This window comes from Sarcophilus harrisii, chromosome X (genome assembly GCF_902635505.1).
Source record: "Sarcophilus harrisii chromosome X, mSarHar1.11, whole genome shotgun sequence".
NCBI lineage: Eukaryota > Metazoa > Chordata > Mammalia > Dasyuromorphia > Dasyuridae > Sarcophilus > Sarcophilus harrisii.
In genome coordinates, this window is record NC_045432.1 from 60,861,522 (window position 1) to 60,875,934 (window position 14,413).

The 14,413-nt window shown below is 38.7% G+C and overlaps 1 protein-coding gene across 12 annotated transcripts in view; it reads left to right on the forward strand.

Annotated features, from left to right (window-relative positions):
• The window catches only part of ZNF711 (zinc finger protein 711), an 89,233-nt gene that overhangs the window by 71,139 nt on the left and 3,681 nt on the right, over positions 1-14,413 (forward strand). For 11 of the 12 annotated variants that reach the window (XM_031944879.1, XM_031944881.1, XM_031944871.1 and 8 more), the window contains 3 exons: positions 2,700-2,858; positions 5,989-6,138; positions 13,743-13,883. In XM_031944879.1, coding sequence (XP_031800739.1) covers positions 2,700-2,858; positions 5,989-6,138; positions 13,743-13,883 — 450 coding nt within the window. The remainder of the gene's footprint in view (positions 1-2,699; positions 2,859-5,988; positions 6,139-13,742; positions 13,884-14,413) is intronic. The other variant, XM_031944873.1, reaches the window with a different exon arrangement.

Genomic DNA, 14,413 nt, shown 5'->3' on the forward strand with positions numbered 1-14,413 from the left:
AAGGTGAACTTTCTGTAGGAAGGGGCTACTTGAGCTAGCCTTTGAAGGAAGCCTAAGATTCTCAGCCCTACAGAGGAGGGAAGGCATTCCAGACATGGAGAAGGAAATGGAATTTTGGAATGTGAGAAAGTAAAGAGACGTCAATGTTGAAGCTGGAGAAACTAGATTGAAGCCTGACTGGGAAAGGCTTTGGATGCCAAACTATTTCCATTGAGGAGGATAAGGTCAGAAGGGATTGAGAATTGTGGCCATATTGACAGCATTTTCTAGGCGTTGGGTTAGTGTGGAGAGAGTATAGAATGGTGGATGAAGAGCCAGGAAGATCAGAGTTCAGGATGTGAGATGGAACAAGACAACTATGGTCTTGTGATGCAGTTCTCTTAAGATTCTTAAGTAGCAGAAGAGATGCCAACCTGCATCAATAAGGGGAATTTCCTGGTTTGAGAATTGGCTGTCCCATTGATATCATTGGTTGCCTATGTAGCTGTCCTGATCTTTTAGCTGTGGAAGGGTAGAGTGTAGAAGATGAGAGTTGTAGGGGGGGATGCCAGTCTTCAGGGAAGGTGGGTTTGTTGATTTGTTTTGAGCATGGGGGAGATTTGGAGCATGCTTATAGGCAATACAAAAGGATCCCCAGAAGAGAGAGACAGAATGGAACTTAGAGGGGTTGATTTGGGTACATAACATACATAGAGGGCCTACCCTTGATAGGAGGAAAGGCTTGCTTTATCAGGTTCTGGAGCAAAGACAGGAAGAATGGACAGAGGGGTTAGTAAAATGGCTTTGAGAGAGTGCTTGGTTAATGGCCTATTTTGGGGGGGGGTAAAGTTTGAAGGGATGTCCTTTGCTAACAAGGAATGGGATGGAAGGGAGGCTTCAAAATGTTGTTCTGTGAAGATAATTACATTTCCCCATAATTTTACGTGTACTATTAATTAGCCTAGTCAATTGTTCTTTTGTATAAAATACGATGCTATACTAGTTGTTATTTTTTTTTATCAGTGTGGTCAGAATTCAGGCTCTTTTGTAATGTTTTACAAAGTAGAATTTTGTCACTTGGAAGGTCTCTAAGTACTGTGTCTCTCTCTATCCCCATACCTTTATTTTCTCGTCACTACTAAATGAACCAAACTGGAATGCCCAAATGTGAATTACAGATTGAAAGATCATGTAAATGTTTTCTATTGATTCACCAGCTGCCTAGATGACCTAGATGTCTCCAACCCAACATGGGCAACAGAGAATTCATGCATTTTCTTTGCTCTTTCTGTCAAGGGTACCACTAAACTTCCAGTCACCCAGGGATCACACTCATCACGGACATCACGGTCTCTGAGCAGCTTCTCCCCACTCACTCAGCATATTCAGTCATTTTTGAAATTTGGTCTGTTCTACCTCCAAAATGTCCTGTTACCTTCTCTCTATAGCTTCTTCCCCTCCCCAGCTCAGACCCTCAGCACCTTTTTCCTCTTTGATTATTGCAATGGCTGCCTACTTGGTCTCCCTGGCTCCTGGCTTCTCTGTCCAGCCCATCCTCTGCTATGCTGTCAAAGTGATATTCCTAAATCACAAGTCTGACTGTGTTTTCTCTACTCCTCAAAAAACTCTGCCCATCCATGTAGTTGATCCCAGACCAGAAAGTTCTCTGGTGGTGTCCAAGAAATTATAATAATCATTTTAAAAGAGATAGTAATTGGCTTTCCAGCAAGCTTTTGCTTTTCATTTTATATACAACGGTGAGAGTCCATATTTTCTGTCACCTTGCCGTATTTAAATTTAAATCAAGACTATTTGGTGTTGATTTTCTGAAGCATGTGTAGTATCTTGGAGGGTGGGGTATCTTCTGCAATATAAAAAGATTCTGTTTTCAGTGGCTGACTAGTGTCCAAAAAGAATCAATCGGCAGAATTAAAATTTATATTGGTGGGGCCTCTAGCAAGTCTTTTTAGAATATTTTCTGAACCAATCCTATTTAGAAGACAGTATATCATTGACATGTTTGTTTTATTGTTGAAAGGGGCCACTTTTGGTATTTGAAATTAAAGGTCTTTTTATAATAGACTAAAAGATATGGAGTAGTGTAATTGGATTTTTTTTTTTCACATTAATGCCTTTCAAAGCATTCTGCATTGGACTTTTAAATATTGCTGTGGAAGCCTCACAATATTTAAAATTCAAGTATGGTTATTAGTTTGAAGTAAATATGTATTCCTAAATTTGGAATTATCCTAAGTGTAATTCAAGTTGGAAATTGTCAGTTAAGTATAGAATATATATTAATTTCATTTTTAATAATTTTGAACATAAATATCTCTTTATTCTTTAGCTATTACTTCTTTTTTGTTAGTTACCTTTCATAATTTCTTTGGCTTTTAGGGCTGGCTGTGCTTTGTGTAAATGCAAAGTCTTTATCACTGTGTTGATTATCACTAGTGTTGATTTCATAGCCCGCTTTAATTTTGCATGATGTATATATTTCCTTTTGGTGGTAGAATTTATCTTCAAATATTGAAAGTAACAAAAGGTAAAAATGATGGGTGGGGGTTTGGGGTTTTGTCTTTTTTTTTTTAATAACCTAGTGCTTATTGAATGGTTTTTGTCAGTTTGAAAGAAACTTTTGTCACACTAGACCTCACTTGTGACCACTAAATGTGAATGGTTCTTGAACTCAACACTTGCATCCTCTTTGTTTTTTACAGTGGATGAAGATGCAGAAAAACTAGACCAAATTGCAAACCCACCAGTAAAAATCAACACTGAAGCTTCCAATGATGATGTCACTAAAGAAGATGGGTTTGGTTCAGAAGTTATAAAAGTGTATATATTTAAAGCTGAAGCTGAAGATGATGTGGAAATAGGTATAAATACACCTTGGATTTACTCTTTTAATAGAAGCAACCGTTTTTCTCTTTGAGTAATATGTCAATTGTGTTAGCAAAGGTTATGCTTTTTCTCTTGGACTTGAGAACAATATACATGAAAAATAACTATTTATGGATGATTGTGGGCCTTTATATTTGATAACATAACTGATATGGAGAGTTTACCATTGTGGTATGCATAGCATATATGTGAGTAGTGTTTTGCAACTGAATGTGGCAAACAGGTGAGTAGAGGGATTTGGTTTGAACTGTATGGAGACTGCCTGCTAATGGTGAGTTTCTCTTGAGGATTTCATGGTTTTAGGATTTGACCTAATACTGAATATTTTCTTACAGGAAAAGATTTAACTGAGCTATAGCTCTTCACAGAAAAGCTCATTGCTCATTGACAATTTTGACAATTCTCTTGCTCATTGCTTCTGTGGATTTGTGTTATTGCATCCTATCCTTGCTGTGCTATCTTGTGAGATTCTTGTTCACATCTTCCCATAAATCTTTCCAAGAGATTCGCTCAATGTTCTGGAGGCCACTTTCTAAATATCTTGACACATTATGTTGATACCACTAAAACACAAGCCTGGACATTTGTTATCTCTAATTCTTGCTACATTACATGTTCTTTCTTTATTCTGCCTTAGATCTCTTCATGATATTTTTTATATAGCTTCTCCTGGACAATTACTTCTTGTTTGCAGCCTATTTGTTTCCCGTGTTGTGTTCCTTTAGGGTAACAGTAATTCTTTGGAGAAGAAGGGGTGTATGGGGTGTATTTCATATTTCAAGGCCGTGCAGCATTATGAAATCATAAGCTTATTAGTCTATAACTAGAAGCCACCTCAGAGTCCATCTAGTCCAGCTCTGTTACACTTATACATACATGAACACACAGACACATACACGCACACACAGACACATACACACCAACCCCACCTCAATGACCCCTTATAGAAGTGTGGGGATAATTATAAGTACAGTACAATTTCCCCAAGACAGCCTGGCCTGCCCACTCTCCTCTTCTTGAACTGTGTTCATTGTGTGTGATGTATATGTGGCAACGAATGGAATAATCCTATGAGTTGTCCACCCAATAGGTAGGTATTCCTCTTAGGTTTTTCCCAAGTTTGGTCATTAAGGGTCTCATTTTAGAAGGCTTTGCAGTATTGCACAAGTGGTGTAACCAACTCAATTTCATCTGCAAACATGAGTCTATAGACAAACATTGCTATCTCCAAGGAACTCTTCTTCAATGTAGATTCTATATTGGATGTCATGAATGACATTGGGGAATACCATTAGCAAGCATATAACTCCGTCCATATTCCATAATAAAGATTCATTGACTCTCTAATGATTCCCATTTGGCAAGAAATCTTGCGTGGTTTTTAACATTCATGAGAATATTTGGAGGAGCCTACTTAAGGTGACACTTGGCTCTGTCTCATTAAATGTTTTTTTTTTTTAGTCAACTTGCAAGCACACTGGGATCTTTCTACATTTTATAGTCAGTTGTGTCACTGAAAAGATGTGGTCTGCTCTAGCTTATTGGTTAAGCTAACCTTTCCTTGAAAGCCCATTTCTTTCTCCTACCTTCTTAAAGAATGTCATTGGTGAGTATAGTTTTCTCATAAACAAATTTGTATAATTGGCAAAGGCATATAGGAACATAGTTACTGATATTTTTTTTGGTAGATTTTTTTCCCCCAGACTCATTTTCTCCTGGTTTGTTTCTTTGTGTTTTTTTCCCCTTAGCACCTCAAGAACTAATTTCTTTTATCTCCAGCATGAGTCACGTCTGTGCGTACTCGGGCATTCTCGTTTGGCTATTTTTCCCATCTTTGTTTGCTTTCTTGTGCCGTGTTTATCTTGTCATAGAGTATTTGGGGGGGGGGGAGGTGGCGGCTTCGCTGCCATTAATGGAGGAATGTTCCTTTTCTTTTTTTGCCTTTGCTTTTCCTTTTTCTTGTTGTTTCTTTAAATATCCTCAGGATCTATTGCCTTTTCATTTTGCTTAGTTCTGTGTCTTGCCAAATCTTTCAGTAAGTGTCTTTTCCTTTCAACTCCTTATCACTGTTTTATATGAAGTGATGGCTCCTAATCTTGTACCACCTTCATCTGTTAAGATTTCACAAATGAGTTTATAGCATAACTCAGTGTTCCCCTTGACTGTTCCATCCCTTTAGTTGGTACTAAGAGCAGTCAACTCTTTGCTGACTGAGGCAGTTGCTAGACTTTTTTGCCTCCTGGTTTTGGTGTTATTCAGTTAGATTTAAGTACCTGGTGATATGCTTGTTCTTTGTATTTATTCTTCTGCCTCAAGAGCTTGCTTAAAATAGAACAAATTGGAATTAATTTACTTACCTATAGTGCCTTCTCATCTTTCTTTTTAATTGAGATTGCCAAGTCTTCAGTCTGCTTTTATACACACAGCTGATTTGGTAATGACACTCACTTTGGTAACCAGTCACTTCCTAGATGTTAAGATATGATTAATTTGATTTTTTTGTGAGTTGAAATTTCACAAATGTTCAGTAGTGCCACTACCTCTATTATGAGAAAGTACTCGTGCTATACAGCCACAAAATTTTTACGTAATATGCAAGATTATTTATCCTTCATCACATCTTAGTCCTAAGCTATTTTTACAAATTCACAGTGGGCTACCTTGGAGGACATTAATCAAGTTCTTCATAGACTTTCTTTACCTCCTGCAAGAAATATTAGCGCGCATACAAAAAAATGGCCCTTTTGCCAAATGCTCATCATGAGCCCTGAAATGAAAAGTGGCTTAATGGCCCATTTACTGCTGTTTCTTGGTGTCTTTGGACTCTATAAAAACAAGTCCAGCCACTCCATTGTTTCATGGACTTCCATAATTAGTTGACTATTGTCAAACCTTCCTGTATTTACTTAGCCTAGTCCAAAGGAAGCCCAAGTAGTCTGTTGCTGGAGCCCTGGCTATACTCGAAGCCTTGCTGGTGTGGCAAGAGGGTGCACTTCTTGGCACAGCCATTAAGAACCCAGTCACATCTACCCTCCGTGAAGAGGACTTGATGAGTAGCGGATGATAACTGCTTTTCTTAGAAAATTTCTGTTTTTAATTTTTGAGGTGGAACAGAAGTTGTTACAGAAAGTGATTTCCACAATGGACATTCTATCCCTGGAGTACTTGAACAGCAGGGATATGTTGGCCGAATGCAGCGAGAGAAGATGGTTTACATGGCAGTTAAAGACCCCTCTCGTGAGGGTGAAGATCTCAGTAAGAATCAAAATCAATTTTTAAAAACTGTGCGACTAGAGCATTATGTAGCATACACACATATTCTTTATTGAATAATGTCCATAATCTGAGATACAAATACATGACCCTCACACGTTGTGTTAAATAATTAAAATGACATACTAAAAATGAACGTTGCAAGATTGTATGTAAACTCATCAGCAAAGAAATCAAGTGCAGTTACCTTCCTATAGCCACTTGGAGAGGCAAATATGTCTCCTCATTTCTTCATCTCTACTCTGTTTGTTGTTGAACTGGGCCCCCTTTAGCTAGCACTCTGTCAAATGAAGATATCGGCCTAGTCTTTGACATATAGCAGATAATAAATGCTTGTTCCCTTTCCCCAGAGAAGCTTGGGTTAAGGAGGCAGAAATTCTGCAGGTTACTGTGCTTCCCCTTATCCTTTATACTGTTCCCCATCCAGTGCTAATTACTGTCGAAGTGGGCTAGTTCTTACTCCTTAGCTTGTTCTGTGGATCTTTTTTAAAGGGGTCTTTTTTTTTACAAAAGTGATTTTAAAATTCTGAATGGATATTTATAGAACAAAGTAGAAAAATAGGATTGTGCATGAAACTGCAAGTGTCTATTATGTACTACTTGCACTTCTGTCTCAAACTTTTTAGCTCTCAAAGGTATCTTGTTCATGTGCTTCTTTCTTCTCTTCCTTCTGTTCTCTTGTCTGTATTTACAAAAAATAAACCTCAGTTCCTTTTCCTTCCTGTCCCCTTCCCCCCCACCCCCCCTCCATGGCACTGGAGAATGAAGTCAAAACAAAGCCATTAAAAGAAATAGGTATGATGAAGCAAAATAAATAAATGTGGGTGTATATGTGTGTGTGTGTGTGTGTGTGTGTGTGTGTGTGTGTGTGTATGTATGTACACGCACACCCCCTCCCTTCTTGCCTGAGGCATCTAAAAATTATTTATTATAATAATAATAATTTTAAAAGGAGAGGGGAATAGAGGGGTAGGTACTAAGCTATTTCATCATCTTCCCAGAAACGAATCATCTGTTTTTTGCCATGGCAGTCTTCCTTCTGTCTTTGGGGGGAGTAAGAGTGAGGGAAGGTTTTTTTCAACTAACTCTTCATTCCTTCTCCCAAATTGATAAATTTGCTTAGTGAGGCCTTTATAACTGATCTAACTGGTCCTTTGTGTTCCTTGACCAAAGTGAGGTCAGTTTGGAGGGAATGATGTGCTATTAGTATTATAGGTGGAGACTGCAAGATGGCTTTAACTCTTCCCCTTGGGTTGAGGAGAAAGGACCCCAACATGGTGGTGTGGACATAGGAAACGGGCAGGAGCAGAGCCCCAAGCAGGGAGAGGGTAGTGTGGATCAAAGCAAAAATTTTAAAGTTTAGACCACCAGGGGTCCTCAAACTACGGCCACAGGCCAGATGCAGTAGCTGAGGATGTTTATCCCCCTCACACAGGGCTAGGAAGTTTCTTTATTTAAAGGCCCACAAAACAAAGTTTTTGTTTTGACTATAGTCCGGCCCTTCAACAATCTGAGGGACAGTGAACTGGCCCCCTACTTAAAAAGTTTGAGGACCGCTGATTTAGACAAACGTGAACCAGTTACTTGGACTGCCAGGAGGAAGACTTGGTCAAGTTGGAATCTTGTCATCAAGTATCAGCATTCGAGAGGAGCTAGCATATTCATTTTGTTAACGTTTTCATTTGATTCAACTTGGCTTTGACTAGTTAGGTCTTTCTGGTGAGTGTGTGTGTGTGCACACGCACGCGTGTGCGCTTTTGTAGAGGAAAGTAGCCAGTTATTGTCATCAGTTCCTTGAGAACAGGGATTCTGTCTTTTCTTTGTCTCCCCAGTTCTTAGTGAGGTACCTGTAGCCCTAGCACACAGCAGCAGATGCTTCAGGACTGACTAGCTGTTCCTGTGGAAAAATAAAGTTGGATTTTGAGTCATTATTTCAAAAGGGAGTTTCTTGTGGTACCTGTCCTGTATGACTACTAGTCTGAATGACTACTGATTTTTTTTTCAAGTCTAAGTTTAGAAAATCACAGAGCATTTTACTAGCATCCTAGTAAGTATTACTCCTTACCATGGAGTAAGGAGACTTGTTTTGGGGTTTTTTTTGTAAGGGAAAGACTGAAAAAGTCATTGCACCTCTTTCTGAAGTATCCAGGTGTCACTTAGAAATATGCCATCCTAAGCCACCATGTTTTTAAAAAACAAAACAAAACCCTTAAAAAGGTGAATTATTTAAATTGTTTGGAAAGTTGTGCCCAATTCATCAACATATCAGCTTATAATTTAGACTTTGTCCCGTTCAGATTGTGCTGAAATAGCTGATGAAGTTTACATGGAAGTCATTGTAGGGGATGAGGAAACCCCCCCTGTTCTTCCTGAGACTCAGCTGGAAGACTCTGATGTGAATAAAACATTTGTTCCTGTGGTCTGGGCTGCAGCATATGGTAGGATACCCTTCTTTTTTATGCTGAAGTCAGAAATGTGCATGACCGATTCATCAAGCCCATTGTGCTTATGCCATCCTGAATGCATCAACTTCGTGAAGTGATTCAGCATATTTCCTCTCCTTCAACCAAATTAGTGATTTCATAGTACCTTCCAACATTGCTGTGGCGTTGTTCTGTTGATACTTTAGTCATCCCGCTCCTTTGGATGGAGACCAAAGTGGACTCTTCCTTCTTTACTGTCTTCACTCTAATAGTAGCTCATATGTTGTATGGCAGTTTGGGAAAAGCCAGTTTTTTATTCTGTAGGTTATACCTAGGGATGCTTGGCTCTAGATACGCAGGTCATTTCACATCAAAGACATTAAGTGGATGAATTGAGCTTTATTCCTCTTCGCCAACAGCCTACCACTTTTCAAATGATCCTCACTAATTTCATTGTATCTTTTTAAAAGAATTACCTTCTATGCGAGAGGGCCACAAAGCAAAAATGTTACCCATTTACTCTTCCCAAATGGCAAATATTCTTTGAAAACAAATACAGTTTTTTTCCTTTTGTCATGTTACTTTTGTATTTATTTATTTTTTTTTTATTTAATAGCCTTTTATTTACAGGATATATACATGGGTAACTTTACAGCATTAACAATTGCCAAACCTCTTGTTCCAATTTTTCACCTCTTACCCCCCACCTCCTCCCCCAGATGGCAGGATGACCAGTAGATGTTAAATATATTAAAATATAAATTAGATACACAATAAGTATACCTGACCAAAACGTTATTTTGCTGTAGAAAAAGAATCAGACTCTGAAATATTGTACAATTAGCTTGTGAAGGAAATCAAAAATGCAGGTGTGCATAAATATAGGGATTGGGAATTCAATGTAATGGTTTTTAGTCATCTCCCAGAGTTCTTTTTCTGGGCATAGCTAGTTCAGTTCATTACTGCTCCATTAGAAATGATTTGGTTGATCTCGTTGCTGAGGATGGCCTGATCCATCAGAACTGGTCATCATATAGTATTGTTGTTGAAGTATATAATGATCTCCTGGTCCTGCTCATTTCACTCAGCATCAGTTCATGTAAGTCTCTCCAGGCCTTTCTGAAATCATCCTGTTGGTCATTTTTTACAGAACAGTAATATTCCATAATTTTCATATACCACAATTTATTCAGCCATTCTCCAACTGATGGACATCCATTCAGTTTCCAGTTTTTAGCCACTACAAAAAGGGCTGCCACAAACATTCGTGCACATACAGGTCCCTTTCCCTTCTTTATAATCTCTTTGGGATATAATCCCAGTAGTTACTTTTGTATTTAAATAAGAAATAGAGCTGTTGGTTTTTATGAACATTAGAATACCAATTTTGGGGTAAAAAAATAAGTGATGGGAAAGAGATTTATGTTGGGATTATTATAAGGATTATAGCTTTAGAAATGGAATGATTGGCCTCGAGGCCAAACCAAGGCTTGTGTTTTACATAGGATGTAACTAAGTGACTTAATTCCAAGACCATACAGCAGATGCCCAGAACCATGATGCGAAGTTCAATTTTCTGAATCCAAATCTCCTTCCTTCCATTGTATCCTTTCCTCTCTCTCTTTTTGTCTTAATTCTCAAGATGGCCCAAGCATATCTTAATTTTTTAACATTAAGTTCAAATTACTTTCTGTTAATTTGGCTTTAAAAGTATGCAGAAATGACTCCCTAATTTGGAACAACACAGTTTGAATTCTTTTTCCAGCTGATATGATCAGAGGTGTGCTGGTTTTCTCTCCCTTCTCTCCTTCTCTCCACCCCCTTGGAATTACTTTTCTAACATGTGAAATAAAAGGAGAGAGAATTTTTCACTCTGAAACACGCAAAATGTAACCTCTAGTAGTTGAGTAAATGAGTTGCCTGTCATCACTGGAATCTGTTAGCGTTTCAGTTTGTCAGTTATTCTTTTTAGGAGATGACAGTCTACCCCAGAGGTATGAAGAATGTGAGGCATCAGGCGAAAATGTAGTTTGATAATGAACCTAGTAGGTATAAGATACATTTTTATTATATACAATAAATAGTAATTTTAGTTACAGGGTTGGGGATTTAGGTAACATTTATTCACACAAATTAGTTGGAACTGTAGAATAAACCAACCAAGTAAAACCCTCCCGAATTGCTCATTTAGACAGGTGTTTAGGGAGTCATTTTATACATGGAAAAGTCCCTGGATTTGGAATTGAAAGATCATGGGGTTAAATCCTAATCTGCCAATTATTAGGTATGTCACCTTTGATAGTCACTTTCTATGAAATGAAAAGTACCTATTTAAAAGGAAAATTTTCAAGCAGAAGTTTTGTTTAAACATCAGGCATGTTTTATATACGGATCTACTCCCATAATGTGCACCTGGATAGTGTTTGTTGAGAAGGTATATACCAAGAGTTGCTTAGAGCTCTTCTGCCTCCGTGTCTCAGCCATGGCCAAGTCAGAGCTCATGGTTTCATGCCATCCTCCTTGTCCTGCTTTCCCTTCAGAGTTGCCCATTTTCACTGAGAACTTTATTCTCCTACTAGTCCAGCAGAATTGAAAGCCTCTGTCGTTTTTGACTCCACCTCTTCCCCAGTCAGTTGCCAAATCTTTCCCTCCACAACATGGCTCATTCTACCCTCTTCTCTCTGCTCATGTAGCTTGGACCCCAGTTCAAGATGTAGGTTACTTCTCTCCTGAACTCTTCCATCTTGACTAGGTTTATCCTCCTCTCTGATCAGGTATGTATACAGTTGCTAAAATTGTTAGTTCTAAAGCACTGATCTGACATTGCTGCATACTTCAGTGGCTCCCAAGGAGAATATAAAACAATCCTCAGTCTGGCTATGCCTGCTTTTTTTTTTATTGTTCTTTTCTATCCGCTTCTTCTCACATAGTCTCTTTCAGGCAAATCGGCCTCTTCTCACACTTGCCTTTGTTTTAGGGATGAAGTGTTTAGCATGCATTTGTTCCTCACATTTGCCTCTTAGATTCTCTATAGTTTCCTGACTTTTTTTTGAAGTTTAAAAAATTATCTTGTATTTTTACATTTCTTTTCTTTCTCAATATATTTCTTCTCTACTCTTAAGGGACCATCCTTTCTGTGGAAGCCCTTGTGAGTAAGGGCTTCCTTTACTTGTTTTTGTAGCTCTAGGGCCTGGTACATAAGAGAAACATAATAAATGGTTGTTTATTGATTAGTTAAGGAGGGAGGGAAACAGGTGGGCAAAACCTCACATGATATTGCACAGCATTGGACACCCATGAACCCAATCCCTGCAAAAAAGTAGGACTTACAGGCTTAAATCTCTTTTTGAGGGATTGGTGTGGTCTTTATCATTCTCCACTTTCAGTTTTAGTGTTTTTTATTGCTCTTTCCATTTGCATTGATGTCCGGTTTCCATTTTACCGTGGGTGGGGCAGGGTTGGGGATCAGCTGTTGAATGTGGATTTTTAACTGTAATTGTGCATCTGGCACATAATTCCTTTTGGTGTGTGTGAGCTGGGACTGGGAGGAGAAATGTTTGAATGAGATTGCAGAAAGCAACTTCTGGTCACATGACTTCTTGGTTCTACTTCCTAAATTGCTGCTTCCTAAAGGAGACTTTGTGTGCCTCTCAAGTGTAAGTGTTCTCTCCCTCCTGATACTTAATTTCTGTGTATAACGTTTTGTATTTATACAGTGTACATAGTCTATCCCTCCAGTAGAATAGAGGCTCTTTGAGGCCAGAATGGGTTTAGGATCATATCCCCAGTATCTGGCACTTACGTGTTTTTATGTTTGCCATAATTGTCACCACTGATGGCCGTGCTCACTTCAGTAAGATAATAGATCCAAGTATTGCTACTTGGAAGTATTAACTACAACTCTAGAGAGTGAAGAAGGTGGTTCATCATCCTCGCTGATCTTGGATTTACTGTGTAAGTGCTGAATATTACTAAGTGGGAGGGATTAAAATGAAGATGCTGAGATTTAAAAAACAAAATTTGTAAATTTAAACACCTGTTGAAGGTTGAATGGGGGACAGCCATATGGAATGTGGGTTTTTTGGGATAGCAATGTATTGTTTTTTAAAATTAAGGTATTCGGCAATCAAGCCGATTTGAAAATGAGGTAGAAACTGATTATTGGATTGATCGTCTTTTAAATTTTAAATTCTTGTTATTTGTGTATTGCTGTATTAATTTCTGTGGTAACCAGCACATTTACTGGGAGCGATCGGTTTGTTTTATTAAAGGCCTCATAAGGGATGGTTTTGGGTGAAATGGCTTTTGACTTTGGAGCCCCATGGGTGGTGATGGTTTTTCGTTTTTGATTTTTCTTTTAAGCTAAGGAATTTTTCCAACATGACAGAACTATGCCCACATGCCGTCTCTATCCTTGGCACTTGATTAACAATGACGATTTAGCTGTAGGTTGCAGGAGTCATTGATGAGAGAAGGCCGAGTCAATCTGGCATACGGTAGAATTTAAATTTGTTTCAGCCCCAAACGAAAGTCGCAGCCTGTGCTCCGCACATTAATTTGCTTCTTCAGCCAGATTCCAAACACTGACAAACTGCCTGCCAGTGGGAAGACAGGCATCAATGAGTTAGTGTGTTCAGGTGGACTCTATAAAAAGTTCCAAGTAAAACAGCCTATTTCTGTGTGGGGCAGAGATGGACAAATTGACAGAGAAAGACTGTTTTACAAAACCAGGGCTGCTGGCAGCAGTAAAATCAGGAAGAACACCCAAAGCCACCCAGCTTTACTTTTTTTATTTGACAACTTTTGATTTTTTTTTTTTGAAACTCAGTCATACTGAGTACTTTGGCACCTAGACAATGTTTTGTTGCCTCTTCTGATTTTTTCTTGTTCTTTACTGGTAGGTAGTTAGATTGAGATTTGGGCCTGGTTTTGGCGGTGTTGCAGAGGCGGGGAGAGGGTTTTGATTCGGGATTTTTTCTTTTACCTTCATTGTGCAAGCAGGTCCCATTTCAGGGTGGGGTGGAGTAGTTTGAGGTTGACTTCAAACACTGTATGATACTTTTGTTCAGTTTCCCTAGAGAGCCTCCTGCTAATTGTCCATTTGCCCAAAACATAATAGAAAATTGCCATATATAGCTTTAATTGTCTTTTTGATTTTTGCAGGAAATAATGTGGACACCAGATTAGAAAATAAAGATGGTACCTCAGGACAGTTTCTTCAGATTTGTGATAGCGTTAACACAAATAAGGCACTTAAGCAGAAGTCCAAGAGAAGGAAACGGGGAGACAGGCTATGGCAAACAGGTAAATTACTGGGTATTGTAAATCGGAAAATTGCTCCAAGTCAGGGGAAAACTCCATCCCACCTCCAGCACTTTGTTAGCCATGTGGCTGTGAGCAAATCAGCCAGTCTTCATGACTCATTTCAGCGTCTCTCACATGATATAGTAATACCTGTAGTTCTCCCTTCTCTAGCATCGTGAGGTTATCGAGGAGACGCAGATTAACTGTGAAATGCTTTGGAAGACAAAGCAGAATCTATATAGCAGTTGTTATTATTCAAATAATACTGCTTACTTAATTTCATGTGGTGGAAGTCACTGGTTTATTTTTCTTTTTCTTTTTTGTTTTTTTTTCCATTATGTGACCGGTAGCGCTGCACTGTCCGGTTGGTAATCCTCCCGTATGGAGGATGTGATGGGGCTGGCTGACACACCACATTAGTTAGAAACTCCTTTAAAAATAGCCATTTTTTTCTGAAGGAAGGCTCTCCCCACTGGGCCTCTTCCATTATTCCCGATAACCCAAGAGTAGAGGGAACTTGAGCCAATATT